Genomic DNA, 26,363 nt, shown 5'->3' with positions numbered 1-26,363 from the left:
ACAAAATCTACACGTTGGCCACATACAGATTCCTTTAAAACTGCATTATGTAGCATTTTACCTTAAAATAACAGCCTATAAATTTTTGTGTTGCTTCACTGACTCGTAATAGAGAGAACACCATTACTGCCATTGCTACACTGTGCCTGGCACGCTGCTGACTGCCGTAGGTAACTACTTTGGTGAAGGAGGCAGTACAACGCTGGTAAGAAATTTGTAGCGTTGCATAATCCGAGTCGTATTTATGTAAAGCCCATTGATATGATACCACGTCAATCCACAAGCTTCTTTCACTCTCTTTCACTCTCAGTGACTGTTCTGTATCTCGCAGCACGTCCAGAAAAACATGTCCTTTAGTGTTTGCTCGAAGCACTAATTACACTTACCTGGCGGTAAGGGGAGCACAGGAGCAAAAAAAAGCTATTCTCCATATTGTTGCTTTAACTACCTGTAAGATCTGTAGCCACCTGATTGCTATTTAGGCCCCTCAAAGTAATTGAGTCCTAGACGTCTAGTTTTCACATGGAGATACAGAATACCGCACGCCAGGCATGTCAAGAGGACGAAGAGCTCAGATACATTATGTGGACATAAGTATTGAGACACCTGCTCATTCATTTTCGTTTCTTCCGAAATCAAGGATATTAAAAAATGATCCTACTTTTGTTGGTGTAACTGTCTCTACTGTGTGGATCACCACCCCATTTCCATCCCCAACACCCCAACTCATTTCAGGAGTACTGTATTGAGCACCATAATTCCAGAAAACATAAATCCACTGATTTACAGCTGGAAGGGTGAAGTATCTTTTTTCATTGTAGGACAGGTAAACAAGCTTGGAGGAGAACACTAATTGCCAATTCTGTTAGGTGAGCTAACAGATGCCTGTACCGATTCGCATCATGCCAAGTGATGAAGGGAAAGGGAGGGCCATCCAGGAGAACATGGCCGGTGGGTAGGATGGCCTCTTGGAACATGAATGTTTGTGTGTGTGTGTGTGTGTGTGTGCGCACATGCATGCCGTGCTGAGGACCTCAAGTCTGAACCACCTTCTCAATCTAGGCCCACTTCACTCTGTGCAGCCCAATCTCAGTCCCTCCAGCTCTATTGATTATCTCCCCCTCTGCACACACTGCTCTGTCCTGGGGCTGTCCTCCCTCTGCTGCCTGCTCTGGCTGAGCTTCAGCAAGCCTCTGCAACCACCCACCCCCCGCAATCTGACGGCAGCAGTGGCAGCAGTGAGCTAAGCCTCAGGTACCAGCATGGGATTCCTTTCAGGTAACTTGTCAGCAGAGAATGGGCTGCATAGAGCAGAGAGAGGTGCTAATCTGCGCCTGCGGAGGGAGAGAGGAAAGAGCAGTCGAAATGTCAGTAAAAGCACTAGCAGTCATGGGAAAAGAGCGATGACTTGAACAGGAATGGCTGTTAATTACGAGAACAGTGCTGTGAAATATTTGTTTTTGTTTAAGACCAGGGGAGAACGTCTTTTCGAGGCTGGCCTTTGCTGAAGGATTGCATTAGGATGGCATTTCTGAGAAACACTGAGGCATTAAACAGTCTGCATTTGATGAAAGGAGTCACTTTGATAAAGTTGCTTTAAGGGTTGCCTCTGCAGACTGTGTGTGTGTGTGTGTGTGTGTGTGTGTGTGTGTGAGAGACCACACCTCCATTCCATTATGATAATGTGTATATCATTGCCTTCTGTTTGTTTCTCTCTCTGCACCATTAGCCCCATATGGACCTCTTTTGCCAGATGCACTGGGGTGTGTGTGCTTGTGTGTTAACCCCTAACGGCCTCTCATAGTGAGCGTGGGCATTCTTGTGTCAGAAGCAGAAGTTCATTTAAAATATTTGTTACTGATTAGTAACGCCATTATTTTTATTCCTTATGGCCCACCAGAACTTTGACCTAGCTTGCTATTAATGCCTCAACCCTATATTCCCAAATGCCTACTGGTGCATTTTGTCTGTGATCACGTATTGTGCTAAATATTATGTATTGTGAAAATGTTTTGTGTATCGTAAAAAAAAAAAAAAAAAGCCAAATCTCCATATCTGGCTATGACTGAAGAATGTAGGTATAACTATGTCAGACTGCTGTATCGTTTTATATAACTACAGCTTAAAGCTAAATAAGGCTTTCACTGTTAGAGCCTGGCCATACTTATGGATGCCCATTCACACCAGATAGAGGGGGTAAATGTGTATGCTTTGTTTAGGGGTGGGCAATATGGTAAATATTGTACCACGATATTTTAAAACTCACTACTACACAATATTTAGCAAAATACGTGATGACGGACAAAATGCACCAGTAGGGGCATATTTTTAAAAGCACACTGCAAATGCTCTCCCATACTTAGTACAGGGATTATTATTCAAAATATGCTGCATTTCATCCAGTTAAACGGGACTAATTACGTTGTTTGTATTAAAATCTGCAATTGATTAGTGTTCTTTAAGCACTGGCTATGTTTAGAAAAGCAGATTGTGTATCACAGGAACAAAATTAGCCCAACATGATAAAAAATGTTTTTCTTTTTGACATGTTTTGTCAGCATATTATAATATTTTCTATTAATCTGTTTGGACAAAAATTGTTCTAATTTTACCTGTTTTGTTTTATTCATTTGGCTTTGATTAATTGAGATTTAGAACCAACAAAATCAACAAAAATAATTGCTCCCACCTTTTTTGTGTTTGTTTATTCCAAATTTATACATACATGTTTGACATGATGAGTCTCTTCAACTGAGGTAATGTAAACCTCTGTCTGACTGTTCAAACTGAAATTGGATAAATGGTTTGTTGTGAAAATAAAAAAATAATAATAAATTGGGGGGGGGGGGTGAATATAGTGCAGTAATGCATGCATTTTGTATCATCTGACCGATTTCGCTTATGTTCCTCTTATAACAACACAAAAGGTTATAGGACCAGAGAAAGATGCAGCCACTCTAAATGGAAAGTTTTGAAGCAGCCCAGAAACACTGAATCTCTTGTTGAACGGGTCTGATTGAGGGGAAAAACACACTAAAAATACAGAATGTCCTAATCAGTAGATATAGTGATGTGAGGAAAGTGACATTTAGGAATTTCTCACATACAAGCATCAAGCAACTTTTTAACTTGATGAACTAAATATTTGCAACAGTGCATGTTTGCAGGAAATGACATCATTTAATAAAGCATATTTTCTGGGGGGGAAAAAATCCGGCAGGTTCTCGGCAGCAAAAATAGTAAAATTCTGCTGCTTGTACAATTCACAGAAAGTCTATAAAAGCAAACTTAATGTGCATCTTGTTCACACTGTCACCTCAAATCAGAAAGCAATCAGATCGGGGCACTTTTCCGAAAAAAAAGAAGAAAAAAAAAGGAAAAGAGTGATGTAGGATTAATACAAGAGGGTGGAGGTGGGTGCATTTCTCTCCGCCTGTGGTCCCATCTGTTAAGAAGAGAGACACACTACTACTTTCATTACTCAGTCCAAAACCACACCACACCCCACCCCACTAACACACCCAGGCATTAATTCTGCTGATGATGCTTCATTTGCACATAGCTCACACACCTGGCTCTCAAGTGTCACACGCGCAGACGTGATGGATGTGTGAGCTCATTTGCATTGGTTCAGTTATCAGCCTGCCCACAGAGATGGAGCCCAAATGGGAAGGAGCTTCTCTTTGAAATGGCACACATTAGGACACGCATAATCCAGCACTAGGGGGATTTGCATGTGGAAGTGCGATGTGTGCGCTTTTGTCCTGCATCAGTGGATCAAGAGATGGGATTTGCAGGCCGGGCTTTTCCAGGGGAGCGGGGTTCACCCACGGTGTGCGCAAATTTGTTTTTGTGTGTGTGTGTGTGTGTGTGTGTGTGTGTGTGTGTGTGTGTGTGTGTGTGTGTGTGTTCAAGTTCAGGTTTGGTTGATAAAATCTATTCTTTTCACTGTCTGATGGGCCACCAGTGGTGGTGTAATTCATGGGAAGCTCATGTGTTGAACAACTCCATAAATACAAAGACACACAAAGTCACAGCTTCCAATACTAAATATATACATGCATTCATTCTTTGGCACCTCTAATAAATGAGTGTACCTGAGTGAAACTGACCTGTATTGTGGCCAGATTTAACAAATTAGCATTTGTTTGGTCAGTGCAACCTTGTTGAACAACACATACATCTTCCCCATTGGCTCCAGGCTCCATCTGTTTGCAAGCTTGCCATATCTTTCACCTTTGTTTTGTTTGCTGTTAGTATGTTGTCTTTCCCGTAGGCTAACTTCTTATGTTTCTGTTAATTGGCTCTATATATATATATTACGTTTTTAGATCTCTCTTCTAGTAAACTTTTCTTTGTGTGTTATCCTAATTCCGAAGGAAGCAATTGTTTGGGTTCATGTTTACCAGTTCACTGTGTACTTGCTTTCTTTTACAGCCATGTGAAAGAGTTAGGACACCCTGTGAAAACTTTGGTCTACATTTGAACATGTAGACATTAGATCTTGATTTGAACAATGTTGATAGGTGGAGGCAGTAGATCTTTAAAAATCATTTATAAACGTAATTATTAGAAATGTAATTTCATGTACCCTTAAAATAATATACAATATAAATGGAGAACATTTAAAATTTCTGCCAACATGGCCAGCTCAGGTCCTTACCCCAAGTCAGCTCAAGAGCAGACTGCAAGATAAGTGAAGAAGTCTCCAACTGACTTTGACTTGAAGGCCTTACAGAGGTTTGGATCCTGCCATGCTGACACCACTTACTTCATCTATTAAGAGCAAGCCAAGCTATATGTCTAAGACTTAAATAAGACTCCAACCATGTTCTAATCTTGTGCAGCTGATGTGCTGCACCTGAGTCAGTTGTTTGCATTTTCAATGTTCAATGTTCAAATCTTTGAATATATTACAAAACACAAAAAAGGTTTTCATGGGGTGTCCTGATTTTCTCACATGGCTAGAGGCAAGTTGCTGATGACTATAAAGTGTATAGTAGAGTTGGTTGAATCCAAAAGCACTGTAAAACACACAAACATACTGTGGCAGAAAGTAGGACTGTGGTGGCAATGTTGCAGGTGTGTCTGCAGCTGAGCAATGGGGGTCATGTCGGACAGAGCATGTATCTGCGTAGTGTGTTGCAGGGTCTCAGAGGCATGCGCCCACTCTGACAATGATGAATGGACTGTCACAATGCCATCCTCTCACACATCACACTCCTTTACCCCGGAGAGCGTGGTGTGAGCATGTCCTCCTTCATTGGCCTGAGCTTGTATCTGTGCATGTGTGTGAGCATGTGTGTGTGTGTGTCTGTGTGTGTGGTGCAGCAGAACAGTCTGGGGTTAAATGCTCTGAACCTTCAGAGCTGTGGGGTCAGTGCTGGATTAAAGGGGTGAGACCCTGAGCCATTACAGACGGGAACCACACCCACCCAAACACACTCAGAGACGTACCTCTATTTTTCATCCTGTCTTTCTGTCCTTTCTGAAACCAGGCGCCACTCTTCACTGTACCACCTGAAATGTAATCCCTAAAGAAATAGTTTGGTGATATTTTTCATTTACAGGTTCCCCCCTTTACCCCCCATGAGACATGGTAGTTGTCTATCCTTTGCTTCTGTGGTTTTGCACTTGAGCAACAAGACGTTTGGACACAAGTGTTTGGACACCCTTGCTCAAAGGACACACTTTAATATACGCATATTAATATAGAATTGCTAATCTTTTGCTTATTGTGAAGGTGCCCTAAAAAGCAAATCCCAGATAGCTATAACAGATTGTAAAACAGGCCAGTTTTAAAACTCCAAGACTTTTATGTAGTCTTGATTACAGTCCTGATTCACGCCCTGGCCAACTATCGAAAGCTATTTAAAGCTAAATGCAACAGGTACTTTGAGTGAATATGGAAAGCGGATGCTAGCAAACTCGAAGAAGCACCGTTGCGGGTACCTACATGGGGAAATTAAGGTAAATTATGCTAGTTCTAGGCTAAAAGCTAACCAAGCACACCAGCTATAGTCTGTTTAGCTAGCTAGCTAACCGGAGAGTCTTGCAATATAAATGCAATGTTCTTGTTACAGTGCTATAAAAAAAGCTATGCTATACTACATTGGTACTGTGAGCCATTGCGGTGGCATTATCCAACATAGTTGATTATCCACCATAGTAGAAAAAGCATCATGTTTCATCCTAAGGTCAAATAACAGGGTTGTAAGTAGGCTTGTTAAAATGCATTTGGGCATATTTCACTCAACCAAAGTCACACATTTGATCCTGTAAATTCCTTACTAATTATCTGAAAATGGGTGTCCAGAATGTAGCTAACAAATAATGATAGTGTAAATATTCCAATTAGCCCTATGCATAAATCATCAAACGCTGCACAGTGTGTCAATATTATGTGCTGCATGTGTGTGTTTGTTTGATTCGGTGTAAGCCCTGCTTGTTATTCCTCTGTGCTGTGACCTACTGGTCTTTTGTACTCTGTCATATATGGCCTTTTCTGTCAATATGGGCACAGCTGTTGGCTTATGTCTGTTAGCCTGTTTGGCAAAGTGCTAGCAAAGCTACGTGCCTGAACGCCTATTTAAGTGCAAGATGTTTCTCTGTTCAGTGGGGTGGTTTCTTTTTTTTTTATCTGTACTGTGCGCATGAATAAAATACCTCAAGAGCTGGTTCCCCTGATTTTAGAACTAAACTACAGCGTACACTTATAAAACTGGACAAAACACTACTGAAACAGTAGTAGCATCTATTGAAAACTTTTCTGAAGGGGCACTGCAGCCAGAATGAGAACTGTGACCACTGTTACTTCTGTTATAGACATGTCTACTTCCCACCTACAGCAGTGCCACAGTGGTGTCTAGAACCAAATGTTCCTGTTTAAAGACCAGGAAACCTTCATTGTGAAGGTGTAGGAACATTTTGTTCTTTGGAGTGGGTGCTAGAGGGCTTGTATTAAAAGAAAATGCTAATGCTAATAAAATATATTATTATTATAAAAAATATTGCTAAACACAACAATGGTTAAAAACAATGGCAGGTTTACATGGTTTCTGTCAAATGTGTGATGATTTTTGCTATTGAAAAAAGAGTGATTTAAGGGTTCTTTAGTAAAGAATGACACATCGAAGAACCATTTGGATGCTTAAGTGCTTCTGCGCCTGGTTAAATGGTTATTTGAGATGATGGTCTTTTGTAGGTGGCAAAAGAACCGTTTTGCTTAAAGGGTCGGCATGAAATTGCTCACTGTGTCACTTTGTGTGTGTGTGTGTGTGTGTGTGTGTGTGTGTGTGTGTGTGTGTGTGTGTGTGTGTGTGTGTGTGTGTGTGTGTGCTCACTAGTATGTATGTGCATGTTCAGTGCACAGATGGGTTAAAGGCGGATGGGTTAAATTCCATCTGTGTCCAACATTCTGGCCCAATTGACTGTTCCTGGAAAATTGTTGATAATGCCAGTGAGAGTCAGTATAAGAAGCTGTGCTTTACGTAGTACATACATTTGTAATTTGGCCACATGGCCATATCTTTGGTGAGTGCTGTGGGTCCAGAGACTGTATTGGGAGGTTTACAGTTTTTCTTACCTTTTTAACCAGAGTATCTGTGCTGGGAAACAGATGAAGTGAGGCTAAAAGGCCAAAAGCTCACCCAGCATACTATCTCTTCAGCTAGCTAACCTCACTGTTCCAGAGTTTTACAATAATGGGTATGAACGTGACATCACAGGTGGCAAGAGTCACTGCGGCCACGCCATCTGAGTGGCAAAAAGACAGACTGAGTGTTTGAGTTTAGCGTGAACACCCTTAACACAAAAACGACACACAGCTGTTGTGGGATTGACTGTACAACTAGATTCAACTAGTCTGAGCTATCCTTTTACAGAAGAGAAACAAATGGATTGCTGCAATTCGCAGAAATAGCTGGAATCCAGGCACTGAAAGGTATGGAAGCTCACTGAGTGGTAAATGCTCTGAAAGCGGTGGGGGGAAAACAAAGCCCACTGTTCAAGGAAGAGGGAAAGCTAGCAAGCCTGAATGAACCAGTCTACTGAATGTTCCTGAAAAAGTCCTAAGCTGTTCACTCGACTTTATGCTCTCAGATATGAGATAGCTGCAGCCACTCAGTCTAACTTAAGGGGGCATGTTCCAGTGTAAACGTGCCGTTTATTCAGAAATACTTTTTTTGTTACCGACACTCATTTTAATGTTCTTGTTACAGTGCAAAAAACAAAACTATGCTATGCTGCGTGGGTACTGTGAGCCATTGCAGTGACATAGACCAGCCAATCAGAGCAGAGCTCATCACTTTTCAGTATGAGGTAAAATAACAGGCTTGTAAAGAGCAACAGATTTAAATGAGTTTTCCAGGTCCAGATTGGAGACCCGTTTATAATATAAAATGGGAAGGAAGGAAAGGTTTAAAAACAAAATGGTCATATCTAGTGTTTACAGTTCCCAAGATCCACATTGAATGTGAAAAGAGGCGGAGAATTTTCTTTCTTTTCGGCTCCTTCATCCTCTGCCTTGTTTTTGTCTCTTTTCCCTGAACCTTTTTTCTAAGAGAAGCAGACATTTATGTGTTCCAAGCAGCCATTATTATATTAAGCTAGTTACTTTCTCTTTAAGCCCCGCTTCAGAATCTTTGGGCCATAACTGCGCATTTTGTTTCTCAGTGTGCTCTGAGAGTTATTTTGAATGAGGCCTAATAGGAATAGCCTCGTTTACCCTGTATGTGAGCATCTGTATGTTCTCTGCTTTTCTGAGTGTTCAGTTGTTTTCATTAGCTCTCACAGGTAGCGCTATTACCATCCCAGCGCTTGTCCAATCTGTCCATATATCCTACTTTAAAACTACAGCAGCTAGCACGGGTACAGATTAGACTTCTTTTTGGACTTTTTCTCTATTGATGAATATATTTCTATGGATGAGGGCGAGCTGATCCTAGCATTCGTATTGAAAAGGCTCATACGAATGAGCTGGAGAGCACAGCTGTGTGTCTGTGTGTAATCAATGCTCCAAATGCTAATGCCCTCCTGAAGTTGCTTGAAGTGGCGTTTGGGCGCGAGAGGTAGATCGTTGGGAAAGTGTCAGAGGAAGGAGAAGGAGGGATAATGAGCAGGGAGGAGTGGCACTTGTGTCTCTCATCGTTTGTCCCAGCGTGGCATTTTAAGATGGAAAGATCTCAGTAGCTGCAGGACAAATGGACCTGCGCTCGTTTGCTTTCCCTCCTCCGCCTGTCTGTTGCTCCATAGCTCCCTCCTCTCTCACTCTACCCCTCGTTCTCTCTCTCTCTCTCTCTCTCTCTCTCTGCCCTTCTACTCTCTCTCTCTCTCTCTCTCTCACTCGGCGGCTTGATTACTTTTTAATGATTTCCTGAGCTAAGACGAATGGCTGTGTTAAATGAGCAGAATTAGACAAGTGCTGCAGAGTGCTGAAGCATTTGTTACTGGAATAATTGGGTTTAAGGGGTTTCGTTTACTCGGAGTGAGAGAGAGAGAGAGAGAGAGAGAGAGAGAGCGTACGAGAGAGAGCGTACGAGAGAGAGAGAGAGAGAGAGAGCGTACGAGAGAGAGAGAGAGAGAGTTGTGAGAGTTCTGTCAAACTGACCAAGCAGTATTGCTGATCCTTTTCATTGTGTTACTTTTCTTGCCAACTTTTGATTTAAACAATAGCCTAGATGTCAAGTTGTGGCAGCAGCCATGCTCGGCTGTTACACACACACACACACACACACACACACACACACACACACACACTGACATGTTGCGGAGATGATGGAGTTGTTCCAGCAAGGCCACAGCGTAGTCTCTGCGGGTCCCCGGCTGTAACAGGCTGGCACAGAACCCAGCATTCAGTCCCCACCCCCCCACCCCCCTCTCCCCTCAGCTGCAGTCACAGCTCCAGCCTCGCTATGGATCATTACTTCCCCTGCCCCCCTCCTCTTCACAGCCACCGGCAGTGCGCATTGATATGTAGAACAGATTGCAGATCAACTGTTCTGCTGCTTAAGGGCACTGCTTCCCCCTACTGGGTGGGGTGTGTCATAGCAGCTCAGCATGGGGGGCCTCCCAACACTAGGCCCAATTAAACAGATCTACGGCAGTGCCAAGGCTGCGGGGGAGCTATGCTTCTGACTTCTGTATGCCAGCCAATGCCACTGCCACCGTCGTCGCCTCTACCGCTGCCAGCGCTTCTCCGGTTCCATGCACGGATCCTTCCGGCCACTGCCGGGCGATGGAACCCCAGCCAAAGGCTACAGGCGGCACTAACAACACCACATGACTGCTGTCTCTCCACGTGTGGTGCTTCTGTTTTGGCCACGCTCCGTTAAACTGTGTCGAACGCCACTCGTTCTGGCAGCGAGGGTACAGGAGGGATAGGGGAGGCAGAACTAGATCAGTGTCATAGGGAAGGGATGCGCTGCGTTGCATTAGTAGTGGAGTTTACCTGACAGCTCTAGCGTAGTGGCTCCAGCTCCTTTTGTGCCGTCCACCACGCTGTTTTCTCCATTAGTTCCAAGTCTGTGGCTAATCTGTAATGGCTTCTGTCCTCGGCCCCTAGTCTCACACGATGGCGTTTTTCCTTCTTTTTCTCATCCACTGTCGCTCACAGTATCCACGCAGTATCACTGACAGCTGCTCCAGCAGCACCATCACGCTCTGACAGGTGAATGTGAGGGCTGATTGTGTTTCATTTATGGAGCGCTTGACGTGTTTGCACATGGAGTTTGAGGCAGCTGACAGGCAGCCCTGGGTATGGAAAATGACTGAGCTGTCATTTGCAGTGCTTCGTTTGAGCAGCTGAAAACAATCCAGCATTAGCCTAGCTTACCAAAAAAGGCTTAGAAGGTCTTTGTAAATTCTTTGCTTGTAAATTCTCTGTTATTGTATGTTCTATTATTACTAGTATTAATAATAATAATAATAATAAAATGTCCACATGATGGCTATATGTTTCTCACGTCGTCTTATATGATGTTTATTTTATCTCACTACCTGACAGAGATTCAGGCATCTTCAGAGATAATGTCCGATGGCTATTGGTGATGGTGTTTGTGTGTGTGTGTGTGTGTTTTTTCCAGAGTACTGTGATAGTGGAGAAGTCCATCCAAGACCTAATGAGCCTAATGCAGGACCTCAGTGCATACTCCAACCAGTTCCTGGAGATGGTCTGTGATAAGCTCAAAGAGTACAAGGAGATCTGCAACACCGCCTACAGGTAACCCATTCTATTAGTATACTGTGCTACAGTGAGGCAGGGGTGTGATTATTTGTTGTGATGTGCAGAAACTGCAGTGAACTGCTCTTGTTGCTGTTCAGAGGATCACCAGATACAATGCACTGAAACACAGACAGGTTTCTGATAACAGCGAAGTCTGTAGTTCACGTTTTGACAGGAGTTCAACATTTTATGCTGAGCCGATTTGAACAGAAGCTTAGTTCAGAAAGATTTACAGATTTTTGCATTGCAATGAATCCCTGAGCTCGAATGCTAATGTGAGGCTGCTGTGATCATTAAAACCTGTTGTTTTTACCTGTTTTGATGGTACTTTTCTACTTTGCATGTTGTAGCCATAAAATGTTGTAAATCCATAAATTAGATTTGTATTGGTTAAACTGCTACTATAAAAAAAGATTTCAAGGAGTATAAAAGAAATCTTGAAGGCAGTTTAGCCTGCACCATCATACCTAGTTCCTTCATATTGTTGACTGTGATGCCTTTTTCTGTTTTGTAGTTTTGTTTTATTGCTACAGATTGATTATTTGACCCTAAGCTAAATAATACATTGGTTTATTATATTAGTATTAGAGATAGAAGGATCGATCGACTATGCATTAGTATCAGCCAGTTTTTGGGCCTTATATGTGATTGGCCGAGGATTTAGCTTCTTGAGAGCTGGTCAGGTCATGTGATCTATATTTTGCGAGTTGATCACAGGATGCTGCAGTTCCTCACTCAACCGCTAGATGACAAAACAGATCTCTTTCTCGGCTGCAGAAACCCATTAAAGCTAGTGTAGAAATCCGGCTGTACTGGTGTGAAAGCTATGTTTTAAAAACTTTAACCGTTTATCACATATTTTATGTCAAATTTTTTTCAGTAATTTAATGAGACAATGATTTGTCATGATATGGACCTGTTAAATATCATAGACAACAAAATCCTGCAGAGCTTCCAGTTGTACTATACATGCAGTACGTTACAGCCCCAACTCTTTCCATTACTATCAGGTTACAACATCTTACACAGGGACACACAATAGCAAGGCTAAAATCAATCCCCCCCAACATTTTTCTGTTTTGCCACGTCGCTTAGACCAAGCCTCAGTCACAAGTTTTTGAAGGGTTCAAAAATAAGCCTAATGAAGTAAATCCTTACCGTACCTCTCAAGCTCTCACATACACTGCATTGTAACACAGCAGTCTTCACACTGCTGCATATCTGAGCACTGTGAGCTGGAACTCCAGCTGACAAACATGGCAACAAACATGTGCTTGTATGCCTAAGCATGTGTATCCATCAGGAGGGGGTCTAGATTGTGCTCAGTCATGGAGAGAAAGTGCAAAGACCTCCTCTCACAACACCCATGTGACAACACACATACCTTTGAGACAGTCTGTGCACGATTACAAATTCCCCAAGAACGTACTTCATCTATACCTCAGCTATGCTAGATACCGTCCTTAGTTGTAAGAAGGCACATTTATAACGTCTCAAACTGATTATTTTTATTCAGTGGGCACCTTTCTTCCTTTGGGTTGAATGCTCTGCTTTGAACTGACAGCATAATGTGTCTAGGTGCCGACGGCTTGGACCTGATTTCTGTCTAGCTTGCGGCATTGCTTCTGGTAATTTGATGAGTGACTCTGGAGTCATCCCTTAAGCATGGTAGTCCATCCACTGTTTAAAGGGGGAGCAAAACAGCTCTCTCAACATTAATTTCCAATTATGCTACTTTCTACAATTTAAATAATTTAATCACCCTAATTTGCTTTGAAACTTGATCACAGTCTTGTTTTATGAGTACTTGTTTTGAAAAATACTGTATTCCTTTGAAGGTAAGTACAAATATTTCCGACCTTCTATTAGTCTTCCTGTGAGATACTGCATGATTGTTCACTCTTTTCTATGCAGCGCATTGTTCTCCTGTTGGCTTAGATCATAAAGTCAGGGCCTGGTTCTGTAACTATCTCACTGATCGACCTCAGTGTACAGATGTTGATGCAATGCAGTCTCATTTCCTAGGAGTGCCGCAGGGCTCTGTTTTAGGACCTCTGTTATTGGTGTTCTACTGCATATAAATGATGCTGAGAGACTGCTAGCTTTACACTGCTGTTTGGACATTTCACTGCCTGTTTTCTGTGTAAAGCATGTCATGCAGGTAAGGTCATGTATCTCGTTAATTTGCAGATTCACCCAGAATGTTTGGCAAAGATGTACACAAACAGTGGTCTATAACACTTTGTCACAGAGTAATATGCAAGCAGAATGTTTTGGCTGGTTCTTGTCAGGTTTTGTCATAAAATCTCTGAGAAAACCATGACATTACGATGCTCTAATGGAAACCATGCCCTGTTTAGTGTCATTGCTACTTCTGATTTCCTCCTTCTGGCTTTGTTATTGGCGCTCTGCATTCAAGCTGTCTAAAATGATTATCATAGACTGCTTTTCTTTTGAAGATCTCGTCTTTACTTATCGTAGATAGAGTGATTTTTATGTCTTGTCTTTCTGTTTCGAAAAGGGGAGAGTAGAACAGAGTCATCTCTAAAGTTGAGGTGATTTGATGTGGAGCCAGGGGAAGGCCCTCAGATGCAGCTTCACTCAGCAATGTAGCTTTGTGAATCATAGCTCAAGGATCAAGCCAGGAGCAAACCATTCATGATTCCGGTACACCAGGGAAATATGCTTGCTCTAAAAGTTTGTAAGTGTATGAGAGAGACAGAGACAGAAAGTCTGTATACAGTAATAGCCGGGGGTCCTTGAAAAGTTTTAAATAGGGATGTTGCAGTAGAATGCAAGGATCAGGAACAGGATCAGTATAGACATGTGTTAGGGGCTTGAATATGGGCTGTAATAAACCAAACTACTGAACAAGTCTGTTTATACTGTGTTTACCCACATCTTTTGTCAGAAGGGAGTGTGTCGAGACGTTTACAGATGGTCCAGATGTCTGCACTATGTAATTATTTTAAAATAGGACATAAAAACTTGAAATATCTGCAGTGATGTTTTGACTGTGATTAGGCTAGCTGTATTTTGTCAAAGCAGTATATTTAAATCCACAGGGAGTCTTAAATCTGTGTTTTCTTTCTAATTAGCCAAATCTTACTCTTGGAGGCACACAATATGCATGCAAAAAGTATGCCCTATGAATAAGGTTACCATAACCAATAAATGGCCACACACATTTTGCCATGCCCTCCCCCCTTTTGATGAACTGAGAGGTCCTAATTCTGGGTAACACAAGGATAATAAGCAGTAGCCTTAAAAATGGCTATTGTGGTTTGTTCTGTCCATGCAGCTTTAAAAGTGACAAAGAAAGAATTTATTGTGTATTTAGGTTTTTATTTAATATAACAATAGCAAGGATGTCATTAAATTAACCTATTTACAACCATGTTATTTTGCCTGAGTATGAACTTCTGTTTTATTTTTTTTTACTTAACTTTTGCAGAGAGTTTGTAGAAAAGTAAACAACATGCCGTGCCATTATTGGCGGGATTATGGCACGAGTGACTTAACTATTCTACAATATAACAGTGGTCTGTCTTGCTGTCCTCTCTTTGTATCCTCTCAGTGCGATGAGCTGTTAGCAAGCTATATAGATTGTAACCGATTAGCTTTCAGCCTTGCCCCCACTCGCTTTGGCGTTGGTGAGTGGAGATGGTAAAAGATATCGTTAGCTTTTAGCCTAGCACATACAGTATTAGCATTTGCTCAATGGCTCAATCATTTTTCATCATCCTGTGCTGTTGATTTTAGTTCCAGCTGGGTGTTTCAAACACAGAGATGTCGGTCAAGCTTGGTCATTTGAATGTTAGGACCATCCTGGACCATCCTCAGATGGACCTGAATATGTTTTTAAGCAAAATTGTATCATATTTCTATCATCCAAACATTGCTGGATGTTTAAAATATGAATACATTTTTGGTATATAATATTTTGAACTGTGTTCCCTGGTACATTTTTTGTTGAGCCAGCTGCTTTATCTCTGGTGGGAAAACGATTACATGGAAATTCAGCAGATTGAATAGGAAGTTTACTAGTTGAAAAAACAAATACAAAACAAGCATGATGATCAGTCTCATGATTTATAGCCTTAAATTGAATTAAAATGATAAAAAGTTTTTTAAAAACTGTTCAGTTTAATTTGTCTACCTGTGGATACCTATGTGTTAACAGCAGAGCATAAAATCTAAGTGTGTGATGAGTCATATGTGTGTGCATGTGTTGCAGGGGTATAGTGCAGTGTGAGGAGAAGCTGACCATTAGTGCATCTTGGGCCAAAGATGAGGACATCAGCCGCCTGCTGCAGTCACTGCCTAACTGGGCCAACATGGCTCAGCCCAGACAACTGCGTCAGAAGAGAGAGGATGAAGAGGACTTTACGCGGTGAGAACATGCACACAGACACACGCGCGCACACACACACACACAAAAACACACAGATAAATATTACATGGCACAAGTGGTACAGACATCATTTCACACAGACTGACACAAACACAGACGCACTCTAGTTGGATTTCATTTATTACTTATTTATGTATGAAAGTTCACTAAGGCCTGGCCTGTGAATAAAATGTGCTGTCTGTAAAGCACAAGCAATGAACAAAGAGCCAAAACAACAAATGGCGAATAAAAAAAAAATAGATGCCAAGATGTAAAAGCTTATACTTGCATAAATGGGCAGCCTACACAATCGACATAGATAGCCTTGCAGTGCTGAGAGTGAGGCTGGATTTTTCAAATGGGAACAAAATGGAAAAAACACAAATTTATATAATGAACTTATATAATGAATGTCTCTGTATCTATAGTAGAAGTCTTTGTTTGCAAAGCTGAAAAGGTTTGCCTTGCCTAGTTTAAACTCCCTCAAGAGACAAGGCAGTAGTCAAACACATTTCCCCCCTCAGTTTTCTGTTAGTTTGAAATAATTGCACTGACTGGGGTTTATTGAAATGTGAATATTTGAGTTAGCAAAATAGCTTCTCTGAGCACAGACGCAGTTCGTATAGCGGATACGTTATCAGAATTTATACACTGGCTCAGACTCTGTGAGACGGACCAGGTAGACCTTCTGATACACATTAACCAGTTTTGATATAGATCTTATTACAATTCTTTGCTTAGTGTCCTTTTCGTTTGATGAGTTTCTCTTATCTTTTAGAGAGATATAATGTACTGTGGGTGCTGTGCATTGATTTGCATGTTCTTAAAGCGGTCCTAAACTGGTTCATTTAGGAGAAATATGTTGAGTTAACTGTGTGATTTGGGCAATATTATAAACGGTATATTGGTTGTTTAGTACTGACAGCAAACAGTTTTACTGGTATTGTTAAAAATTATAATAATCACATAATAATGTAGGTTTTTAGTTTTTTTGGTTGTGACAGGGTCGTGATTTGATCTTCTAATATCACAAAATTAGGGCAGTGGTGGCTCAGCGGTTAGAGCGCCGGGATATTGATAACAAGGTTGTGGGCTGATTCCCGGGCTCGGCAAGCTGCCACTGTTGGGCCCTTGAGCAAGGCCCTTTACCCTCTCTGCTCTCTGGGCGCTGGAGTTGTCTGCCCACCGCTCTGGGTGTGTGTGTACTCACTGCCCCTAACACACGTGTGTGTGTGTCTGTGTGTGTGTGTGTGTGTGTGTGTGTGTGTGTTCACTACCAGATGGGTTAAATGCGGAGGACACATTTTGTACACTTATATAAACTTTGATTATCAATAAACATGAAAGATTAGGAGATGATGAACATAAACCAAAACCACAGCAAATCAAAAGTAACTCCAATCCAAACCGAGTAATTTGTGGTTGTGAGTTTCTGCTGTGTGATAGTGGGGAACTGCTAATCATATCTGTCAGCAAAGCACTGTTTGAATAAATGTAATAAATGACAACGATTTTTCAACGAAATTTAAAATGTTTTGGCTGATAATTGTAGCCATCAGAGTCATTTTAGCCTATAAAGAATTAGTATCGACCATATAAATCTGGCCCTAATTTGACATAATAGATCCAGGGGAGTGTTTAAACCAGTATGGGTACTTTTTTGAAGGTTTACCATTACTGTCTGCTGCATATTTAATTGGCCAGGTAGTATTTCGCTGGTGCACCATTCACATCACAGCAATGTTGCCAAAATGGTTGGGATTTTAGTGCATGTTACACTTGTATGTTTATGTTAGGGACGACTGTGTTACTGGGGGGTTTTAAACACTGTGTAAACTTACTGATCACCTCAGACTTAGTGTATGGGGGCATTTGAAGTTCAGTCATAGTGGATACACAACACTAAAGGATTCTTTAAGCATCCAAATGGCTTTAAATGGAGTTTTATAGAAACTTTGAAGAATCTTTTTAATATGTTTGAAAGCGGGGACCAACATAAAATAAGTAAACAGCTAATGTGAAAACAGATATCCTGGGTATCCTTGCTTCCACACAAACAGAGAGATGCACAGTTCATGGACGAATGCATGCCAGCATTATTTTACTTATTTTTTTTTTATGTTTTTTTTTTTTTAACCTTTTGTTATTGGAAAGTTAGGAAATAAAAGACTTATAAAACAAACAGGATATATTTTGTTTAGCTATTTAGTCAATTACCCCCAATAAATTATCCCAACCCCTCCCCAACCCTCCTAACCCCTCCCCAACCCCTATGTAGATATAAAGCTTCTGACATAAGCATCAATTTCCAAGATATCATCAAGGGTCAATTTTGAAATCTTTACAGGGAAGTCTGTAAAAGCACTTCTAACATAGTTCTGAATTTGTAAGAATCTTAAAAAACAGACTTAAGGAGAAGAGATTGGGTATCAAGCTGTGAAGTTATTTTAAGCGACCTGCTGTTGGTTATTTTTCAAACTGATGCTTGACAGTCTCTCAATCCCCTGAAGAGAAATTAGGGCTGTGCAACAGCCAGAATGACTCGAAGAAAGCAGACATATTAAACATTGAAAAATCAGAATTAATTAAATATGAAAAATAAAACTAAGAAACAGGTCCTTTAGTGCTTCTTTAGCAAATCAGTGATTCTATATATTGAACTATCACAACTCATAGAGTTGAACCATTTGGATGGTAGCATGGTTCTTTGCCTGGTTAAATGATTACATAGGCAAGGAATGCTTTTTGTAGATCATTCTGTATAGAACTTTTTTAAATGGTTGTAGATAGCGCTGTAGGTTCTACTGTTACAATTCAAAGAACCCCTTTTCGATACTATAGCGAATCCTCTTTGCTTGGAGAGTCTGATAAAATAAGTCAATTACAGCGAACAACAACAGAGAACATTGCACTACCAAAAATATATTGCACTTGGCACGTGTGCCTATTGGACTTGACACATAAGTAAGTTATATTAATTGCAGTGTTCTGTATCTATACCTCATACCCATATTGCACAAGACAGGTAAGAACAGGTTTTGGGTGTGTTAGAGCTAGAATGTCAGCATCGATTCTCACAGGCTGGGGTACAGTATTATTAAAAAGCCTTATGGCTGCTGGAACAAACAATTTCCTGAAGCGCTCCTTGCTGTACTTGATGTGCAGATGTGTGATACTGAGGGAAGTGACACTGCTTGGCCAGTGCATCATGGAAAGGATGAGGAGTGCTGTTAATAATGACCAGCAATCTGGCCTCCACCCCTCTTCTCCACTGCTGATTCCATTGACAGCACTTGCAGCGCTTTTCAAATGAGTGACAGCCATGGTGCTACTCTACGGACTGTTCTGAGTAGCAACAATTACTGCCGGTATTTGGGGTTTGAGGTTTGGTGTTTTGGTGGTTTTGCTGCAAACCTGTATTTATTTTCCCTACCAGTTCTACCCACTTTCTCTCACTTTCTTGTTTTTTTGTTTTTTGCTCTCTATCATTCTCTTTCTCTCTCTCTTGCGTGCTCACCCTATGTGGTATTCACCCCTGAATCTCCAGAAAGACACAAGCATGGCCATTTTTTCCCTTTGAAGAAAGTCATTGTAAGAAAGTCGAGCGGATGGGAGAAGGCGTTGGAATTGGGTTTTTATCAAAATTGCTTTGGAAGTGCATTCTCCAGCGGGAGGCCAAGGCCTGGCCTGCGACTCTAAAATAAATAAATGAACTAGGTGGCTATGTGGACAAAAAAAAGCTAATCTACCTTGCTCATTGATGCTAAACATGGAGAGCCGGCAAAAGGGCTTTATTATATAAACGCTCATGACAGTTTCATCAGCAAAAGGGGTGGCGTACGTCGGGCCACCCTACGCAGAGCGATAAAAACCCCATTAATAAGTCCTTCGTTCAATACGTGTTGAATTTGTTGTTGTTTGTTTCCTGTTTCTTTTAGAAGTAAAATGGAAGTGTGTTGCTCATATTTATCACAGACCAAAAATGGGATTTTTCACAGAGCAAATAGTTCCTTTGAGAAACAACGTTTTCTGGCAGGCGTCTCATCTCACAGATACTCAAAGCTGTGGCTAACGTCCGTGCCTTTTTTCCCATTTCCTGCGCTATCCTCCCTGACAAACCTGCGGCTTTGACTACCTAAAATCTCACCGTTCAGCAGAGAGAGAGGAGCCGCAGAAGAGGGCAGGCCTTATTGAAATGCATGTTGGTATTGATGTGAACTCCTGGCACAGCTCCAGTACTGAAGCAAAGCCAGCCATCTTGTGTTCAAAGGAGCGTGAGATTGTTATCATAGCCTCCTCAGCAACTTCCTCCCCTCCTCTCCTCTCCGCACTCAAACTTTCCTCTCCTCATGTTGACTGACTGCTCTGTTGCAGACCTCCCCTTTCCAATGCATTTCTGTCATGTGCACCTAGTCATGTCCTTCTTGTTAAGCTGTTAATATGATGACTCATAATTCAGTATTTGCTAAGAAATTAAAGTGGTCCGAAGAGCCTCCTGATTCAGATTTTTTCTGTTGTTTTTTTTTTCATTTATGTGTGTGTTTATCTATCTATTCTGGCAAATTTCTTTAAAAGTCAGTCCTGTAAGCACAGGATCAATCAATGAAATTTTATTTTCAGAAGGAAAAAAAGCTATCCAGCACTGACTGCCCTATTTCATTCTTTCTTTCAACAGAAAGAGACCAACACTCATACTTCATAACCTGTTCCTACATTAGCTCTAGCTAAAGGTGCTTTGTGAAGTGTACATTTGTTGTGAAATTGCTATATAAATAAATGTTGAATTGAATTGAATTGAAATGAACAGTTAAGGAAAGGTATTTTCTCACAGAATTCTGTGTAATTTACTTTTGCTCAACTGCAGTAAATGCAAATCAGAATTTGGTTTCTCTAATGCTTATCAAGCTTCTTCACAAACTTTCACAAAAAATTTAATAACTAAAATTCCACAAGCAGGCAGTGGTATGCAAGTCTAAAACTCAAAAATACTAAATGACAGTGCAGGCTGCACTAGTACTGGCATGTAGGGCCCAACCACAATCACACACAACCACAGAGCACTCTAACCTGTCATAATGTCAAAGCAGTTGACCAAAATGATGCACCAGCCACATTGTTTAAACACACAATAGGAAAAGTGATTATTAAAATGACCTAATCACATCTTCCACATAAAAGGTCCTACCAAAACTAATTTCCAACCAATTGACCGTATGAGGTTCCGAAATCCAAAGTTTTGACAAACATACACAAATAAAATAAATCAGTAAGGGGGAATTCCTTCACTGAGATGCAGTAGTGAGGAACTGGAGTGTGGACCCAGTGAAAGACCTTTAGGGTTTAAGGGGTGAAGAATGTAATGGTCTCTTCCTAATTCCAACAGATGGTTATGAAGAGACAATGACAAAGCACATCAGATCATTCAGCTCATTAGTTGTATGCTACCCCCACTTCTCTCTTTCAGAGCGGCCTTTGCTAAGGAGTCAGAGGTGTTGACTGGAAACCTGGGAGACAAGCTGATCCCTCAGAACGAAATTCTTCGTGATGTGAGTGACCTGAAGGCTCTGGCCAACCTGCAGGAGAGCATGGAGTGGCTAGCCGCTCGCCTGAAAGGCTTCTTCTCCAGCCTGCCCCAAAGCTCCAGTAAGTGTATGTGTGTTTTTTTTTATAGACTTTTAGGAAGTGTATTAATAACTATCATATTTTACAGTATAGTATTGCCAAATTGTGACTACCAATGTTAGCTGGTGGCATGTTTTTGGGCTTGGAGCTAACACTTTAGCTTGTGGCTAGAGCAGTTGATCACAACACTGTAGAGCATAGCTTCTATTCCAGCTTTAATTACAGCTTTCATTTTACTTTTATGATGTTGATTGTCCTACATTGTGTCTAATGTTGCCATTTTCAGTTTCTTACAGCACACTTTCGAGGCACCACACCCCTTATAGCATATTTACAGTCATATAGATCCTGGTCAAGTTAGGCAGTTAAAAATATGCAAGTGAAAATAAGAATGTCCTCCTCAGAGAACACTTTTTTTGCACATACCAAGTATAATAAGTCCTTGTTAACTGGACTGCCATTCTGAAAATCCTACAAGTAGTTCTCTCAAAGTTTTCTTGTTCTTCCAGACTGCAATGTGTTATGAACTCGGTACCTGAAATGGAGTGCTAAACAGCTGCTTAAAGAAGCCAATGACTGCTCATTGTTGGAAAAAAAGAAGATTTGTTAAGCTTTAAATGTGCATCACCTGTCCTTTCCTAACAGTGACTGTGAACAAACCATAGACCTAAAAAGCTAATTAGGATTTGAGACCTTAAAGTTCTCTGTGAGCTCAAATCTCTTCTTTTCCATTCTAGAATAGTACAGAACAAAAACAGTGCACTCTTAATGTTTAAAGGGTTTATAAAAGGCTGTCTCGTCCTAAGCTTGAGACCTTTTGTAAATCAGTTCTGTCTGTCAGTCTTCTAGTTACATAACTATATACAGTAACAGAGCCAGGGTTTTGAGCAGGAGTGCCCAAACTTTTGCATGCTACTCTATGTGCATGAAAAGTGAGAGTTTATGGTCAGCTTCACATGTTTGGCTGTGCAGTTCATTATAGCCGTTTCTTCTTCTTCTTTTCTTTATTTATTTATTTATATTTTTGAAGACTACCAAGCATTATTCAGGCTGCTAAATGCTTCACTGCCAGTGAGTGCTTTTGCACGTTCACTCTCTGAGATCACTCAAGCAGTCCCTGTGTCTTTCTGAGCTCCAGCCTACATCACTGTAGCTTCCTGCTGCCCCTCTGAACAGCCTCCCCACCTCCTTTACCACCACCAGCCTTTTTTATTTTTTATTTTTTTAAACTGAAAATGGTAAATTAGCTTTTTTAAAACTATTGTTATTTCTCTCTCTCCTTTTCGGCGGAGCAAAGACTGCTTCAGAGAGACTTGCTCCAGGAGCAGATAAAAATTCAATAAGAGCGCCGTGGAGGACGTGGCATAATTATCATTAATTCTGCACAGTGGCAGTAATGGAGTGTTTTATCATGGCGGGACAGCCTCAGTATTGTTCATTATTTAGTGTTTGCCGAGCTGATGGGACCGTCACCGACGGAGACCCTTATCTCTTCCTCCTAAAGCTGCCCCCCCCCAACCACATACACACACTCACACACACTCTCTACCCAAATTGGATTTTATATTACAGAGCCAGTCAGGTATGAACAAGTCATTTTCTCCCCGCCTTGTCTTGCAGACTCATACACGTTTGCCAGTGTAATGTGGGCGAGATTAAGGAGCTTCTCCGTGCTAGAGAGTGAGCTTTGGAGTGCGGTGGACAAGGGAGAGTTCTTTTCCTCTCACAGAGACGACCTTGAGCGGGGGAGAGAGGACAAGAATTACAGGCAGAGAGGGAGAATGACTGGGAGGTGGGACCAGACCACCAGAGTTAGGCACCTGTCGCCACCTAGTTGCGGAGGCATAGTTGGGAGTCTATGTATGTGTTTATGTGCAACAGGGGTTTGGGCGATATGGCATATACAGTGTAAAAATAAAATGTTTTTAGTCAGCCACTGATTGTGCAAGTTCTCCTACTTAGAAAGATGAGAGAGGTCTGTAATTTTCATCATAGGTACACTTCAACTATAAGAGACAAAATGAGAGAAAATCCAGGAAATAACATTGTGGGATTTTTAAATAATTATTTTGTAAATTATAGTGGAAGTGGAATGCTGAGTTGCATCCCAAGAACACCATACCTACGGTGAAGCATGGGGTTGGAAACATCATGCTTTGGGGCTGTTTTTCTGAAAAGGGGACAGGACGATTGATCCGTGTTAAGGGAAGAATGAACAGGGTCATGTATTGTGAGATTTTAAGCCAAAACCTCCTTCCATCAGTGTATTGAGAGTTCCAACAGAGTATTGAAGTTGGAACGTGGCTGGGTTTTCCAGCATGACAATGATCCCAAACACATCGCTCAGGCAACAAAGGAGTTGCTCTGTAAAAAGCATTTCAAGGTCCTGGAGTGGCCTAGCTAGTCTCCAGACCTCAACCCCATAGAACATTTGTGGAGGGAGTTGAAAGTCTGTGTTGCCCAGCGACAGCCCCAAAACATCACTGCGCTAGAGGATATCTGCATGGAGGTATGGGACAAAATTTTTGTCTCTCATAGTTGAAGTGTGCCTATGATGAAAATTACAGACCTTTCTCATCTTTCTAAGTAGGAGAACCTGCACAATCAGTGGTTGACTAAATACCTTTTTGCCCCACTGTATGTGATGTGATATGATACTTTTCACAAAATGCAATATGCCACGATGTTCCTATGTTCAGACATTTAAACATTTAGAATGGACACAAAATAGAATTTGTAAACAGTGCTATTAAAACTAAGAGTAAATGAGATTATTCAACATTTTTAAACTGCACCACACTAAATCCAGTTAACCAGGAGTAATGATGTTCTCTTTGTACTGAACCATCTGATGATATCCACAGTACACTCAGCGAGGCAAATCAATGACAGACTGAGGTGATATTTGTCTCGATAACAGTACCAGTATATATCGTCGCTATCTCGAAAATATAGGTTTGTAGCAGTATACCGTTGTTAGGTATACCATGTTTACAGTTAATCTAAACTAATCCTAATCCAATCAGCAGACTAATCCATAATAGAAAATAATCATTAGCTGTAAAAAGCTAATTATAGCTTATTTATTCATTGCATAGAATTCCATTAATAAATTAAATATTTTTTAATTATATTTAAATTTAAAAATTATTAAGGTTTAAGTATATTTAATTTAGGTTAACCACAAAACCCTTTTTTCATTTCTTTTAAAGGTCACTGTATAATAGATTTAATAACAAGAAGTGGATTCTGTATACTGTGATATCGTAAACCTGTAAGAGAACATAAAGGCCTTCTTAACTCTCAGTGGAAGTCAATGTAAAACGATTTTATTCCAGATCATTTTGGAGCAATTCCATTGGTCCACTCATCATGATTTTGACACAGTGTGAAAAAAACAACTGCCAGGCAAAAATGGAGACAGAAGGTTTTGGCGTGACGGCGACCCCATTTTCATAGTGAGCAGTATTAAAACACAACATGCAAAAACCTTCTCCATCAGTAGATAATGCATCTTGAGCAGAGTGTTTGCAATGGCAGTGTCATCAGACACTGTCCATCAGTTTGGACCAAAGCAAACACTCTTGATGGTCTATGCTCATTTTCGGAATGCAGGCTGCTTGTGATAAGCCTGAGCGGAAAGTGAATTAAGGTTGGACTCTTTGTTTCCTTGATGTCTGATAGCAGGTTTGTGATTGATTGCCTATGGGCCATGTCACCCATGTAGGCCCTGTGCTGGACACGTAATCCCTTAGGACAACATTTACTTACACTCGGTGCCCTGTTTTGGTCACGACAGCTTGTGTGTGTGTGTCTGAGAGAGACAGGCTCAGCAGGATGCACTGAAGGAATAGTTCTGTCACAAAAGCTGTGCTATAAATGGCATTATGCTAAGTAATACCTACTGTTCTTCATTATTGTTTGGTCAATCTATTCGTCTAACAGGCAATAGAAACTATCGTATTTTATCAGACTCCCCTCATATCGTCTTGACTGTAGAGGTCGAGAAGTTGGAGAATGTCATGTATGTACTGTAAGACAGGAGTAGGGGTAAGTAGGAGTCAGGAGCAATAAAAATTGAGTGTTCCACCCAACACTGGATTTCCTGAAAGGTCTGTGGTGGCTGCCATGTGTCTAACAATACAGGTAACCCTCACCCAGAACCAGTAATGATGATTTAGATCATGGGTGACATCTAGTAGACCAGCTGAGTTCATGGCACCTGGTCCTCACTAGCATTTCTTTTATATTCATTGTTAACTTTTTTTTGGTGTTTTTTTGTGTGTGTGTGTGTGTGTGTGTGTGTGTGTGTGTGTGTGTGTGTGTGTGTGTGTGTGTGTGTGTGTGTGTGTATGTGTGTATGTGTATGTATGTGTGTATGTGTGTGTATGTGTGTGTGTGTGTGTGTGTGTGTGTACAGTATTACTTTAACTCACCCAGATTTATTTTCTGTCTGCAGGCTGTAATATTCTCTGCTCAAGTAGCTCCTCTTCTTTTACTCCTTAATTAAGACCAACTTGTATTTTGTATGGCTCTCTGGAGAGGGTTTCATTTTGTTCAACAGTAAGCAAAAGCAGCGCTCTGAAGCTCTACGCTCTGTAGCCTTTGGTGCTAAAGGAATTTGAGGTCAAGTAATGGGTTTCTTCGTCTGTGTTTTTTTTAATTTGTGGTCCAGTTTGAGTAGAAGTCTGCTTTCTATCCAGCAGTATAATATTTGTGGATGCTTGCTCACACACACACATACACACACACTTTTCTTTTTAATTTATTTATTTATTATTATTATTATTATTTTTTAAACCTTAGCCACCCCCTCACTTAGATTTCTCACTTTCACTTTCTTCTTCCTCCTTGGCTGTCCTGGGGGCTGAGTTGCTGAGTTGTAGCGGCAGAGATGCAGTGAGGTCAGAGGTCGCAAGCCGACAGAGCTCAGCTCTCCCTATGCAGATGTCACTGCTGTTACTGCAGATGAATAATCAACGCTCGCAGCCAATCGTATGCATCATTCATGAGCCTAGCGTTCTCTCTCTCTCCTCTCCTTCTATCCCTCTCTCTCTTCTTCTCTCTTTCTATTCTCTCTCCTTCTCTCCCCTCTCTCTCTCCTTCTCTCCCCCTCTCTCTCTCCTT

General features: G+C 41.1%; 1 protein-coding gene across 1 annotated transcript in view; it reads left to right on the top strand.

The window, feature by feature from the left end:
- The window catches only part of exoc4 (exocyst complex component 4), a 192,590-nt gene that overhangs the window by 138,714 nt on the left and 27,513 nt on the right, over positions 1-26,363 (top strand). Inside the window, 3 exon segments of the mRNA XM_072672901.1 lie at positions 11,082-11,218; positions 15,459-15,614; positions 21,079-21,257. Of these exon segments, the coding sequence (XP_072529002.1) occupies positions 11,082-11,218; positions 15,459-15,614; positions 21,079-21,257 (472 nt within the window).

The sequence above is a fragment of the Salminus brasiliensis genome, chromosome 2 (genome assembly GCF_030463535.1).
Source record: "Salminus brasiliensis chromosome 2, fSalBra1.hap2, whole genome shotgun sequence".
NCBI lineage: Eukaryota > Metazoa > Chordata > Actinopteri > Characiformes > Bryconidae > Salminus > Salminus brasiliensis.
This window is presented reverse-complemented; position numbering and strand designations above follow the sequence as displayed.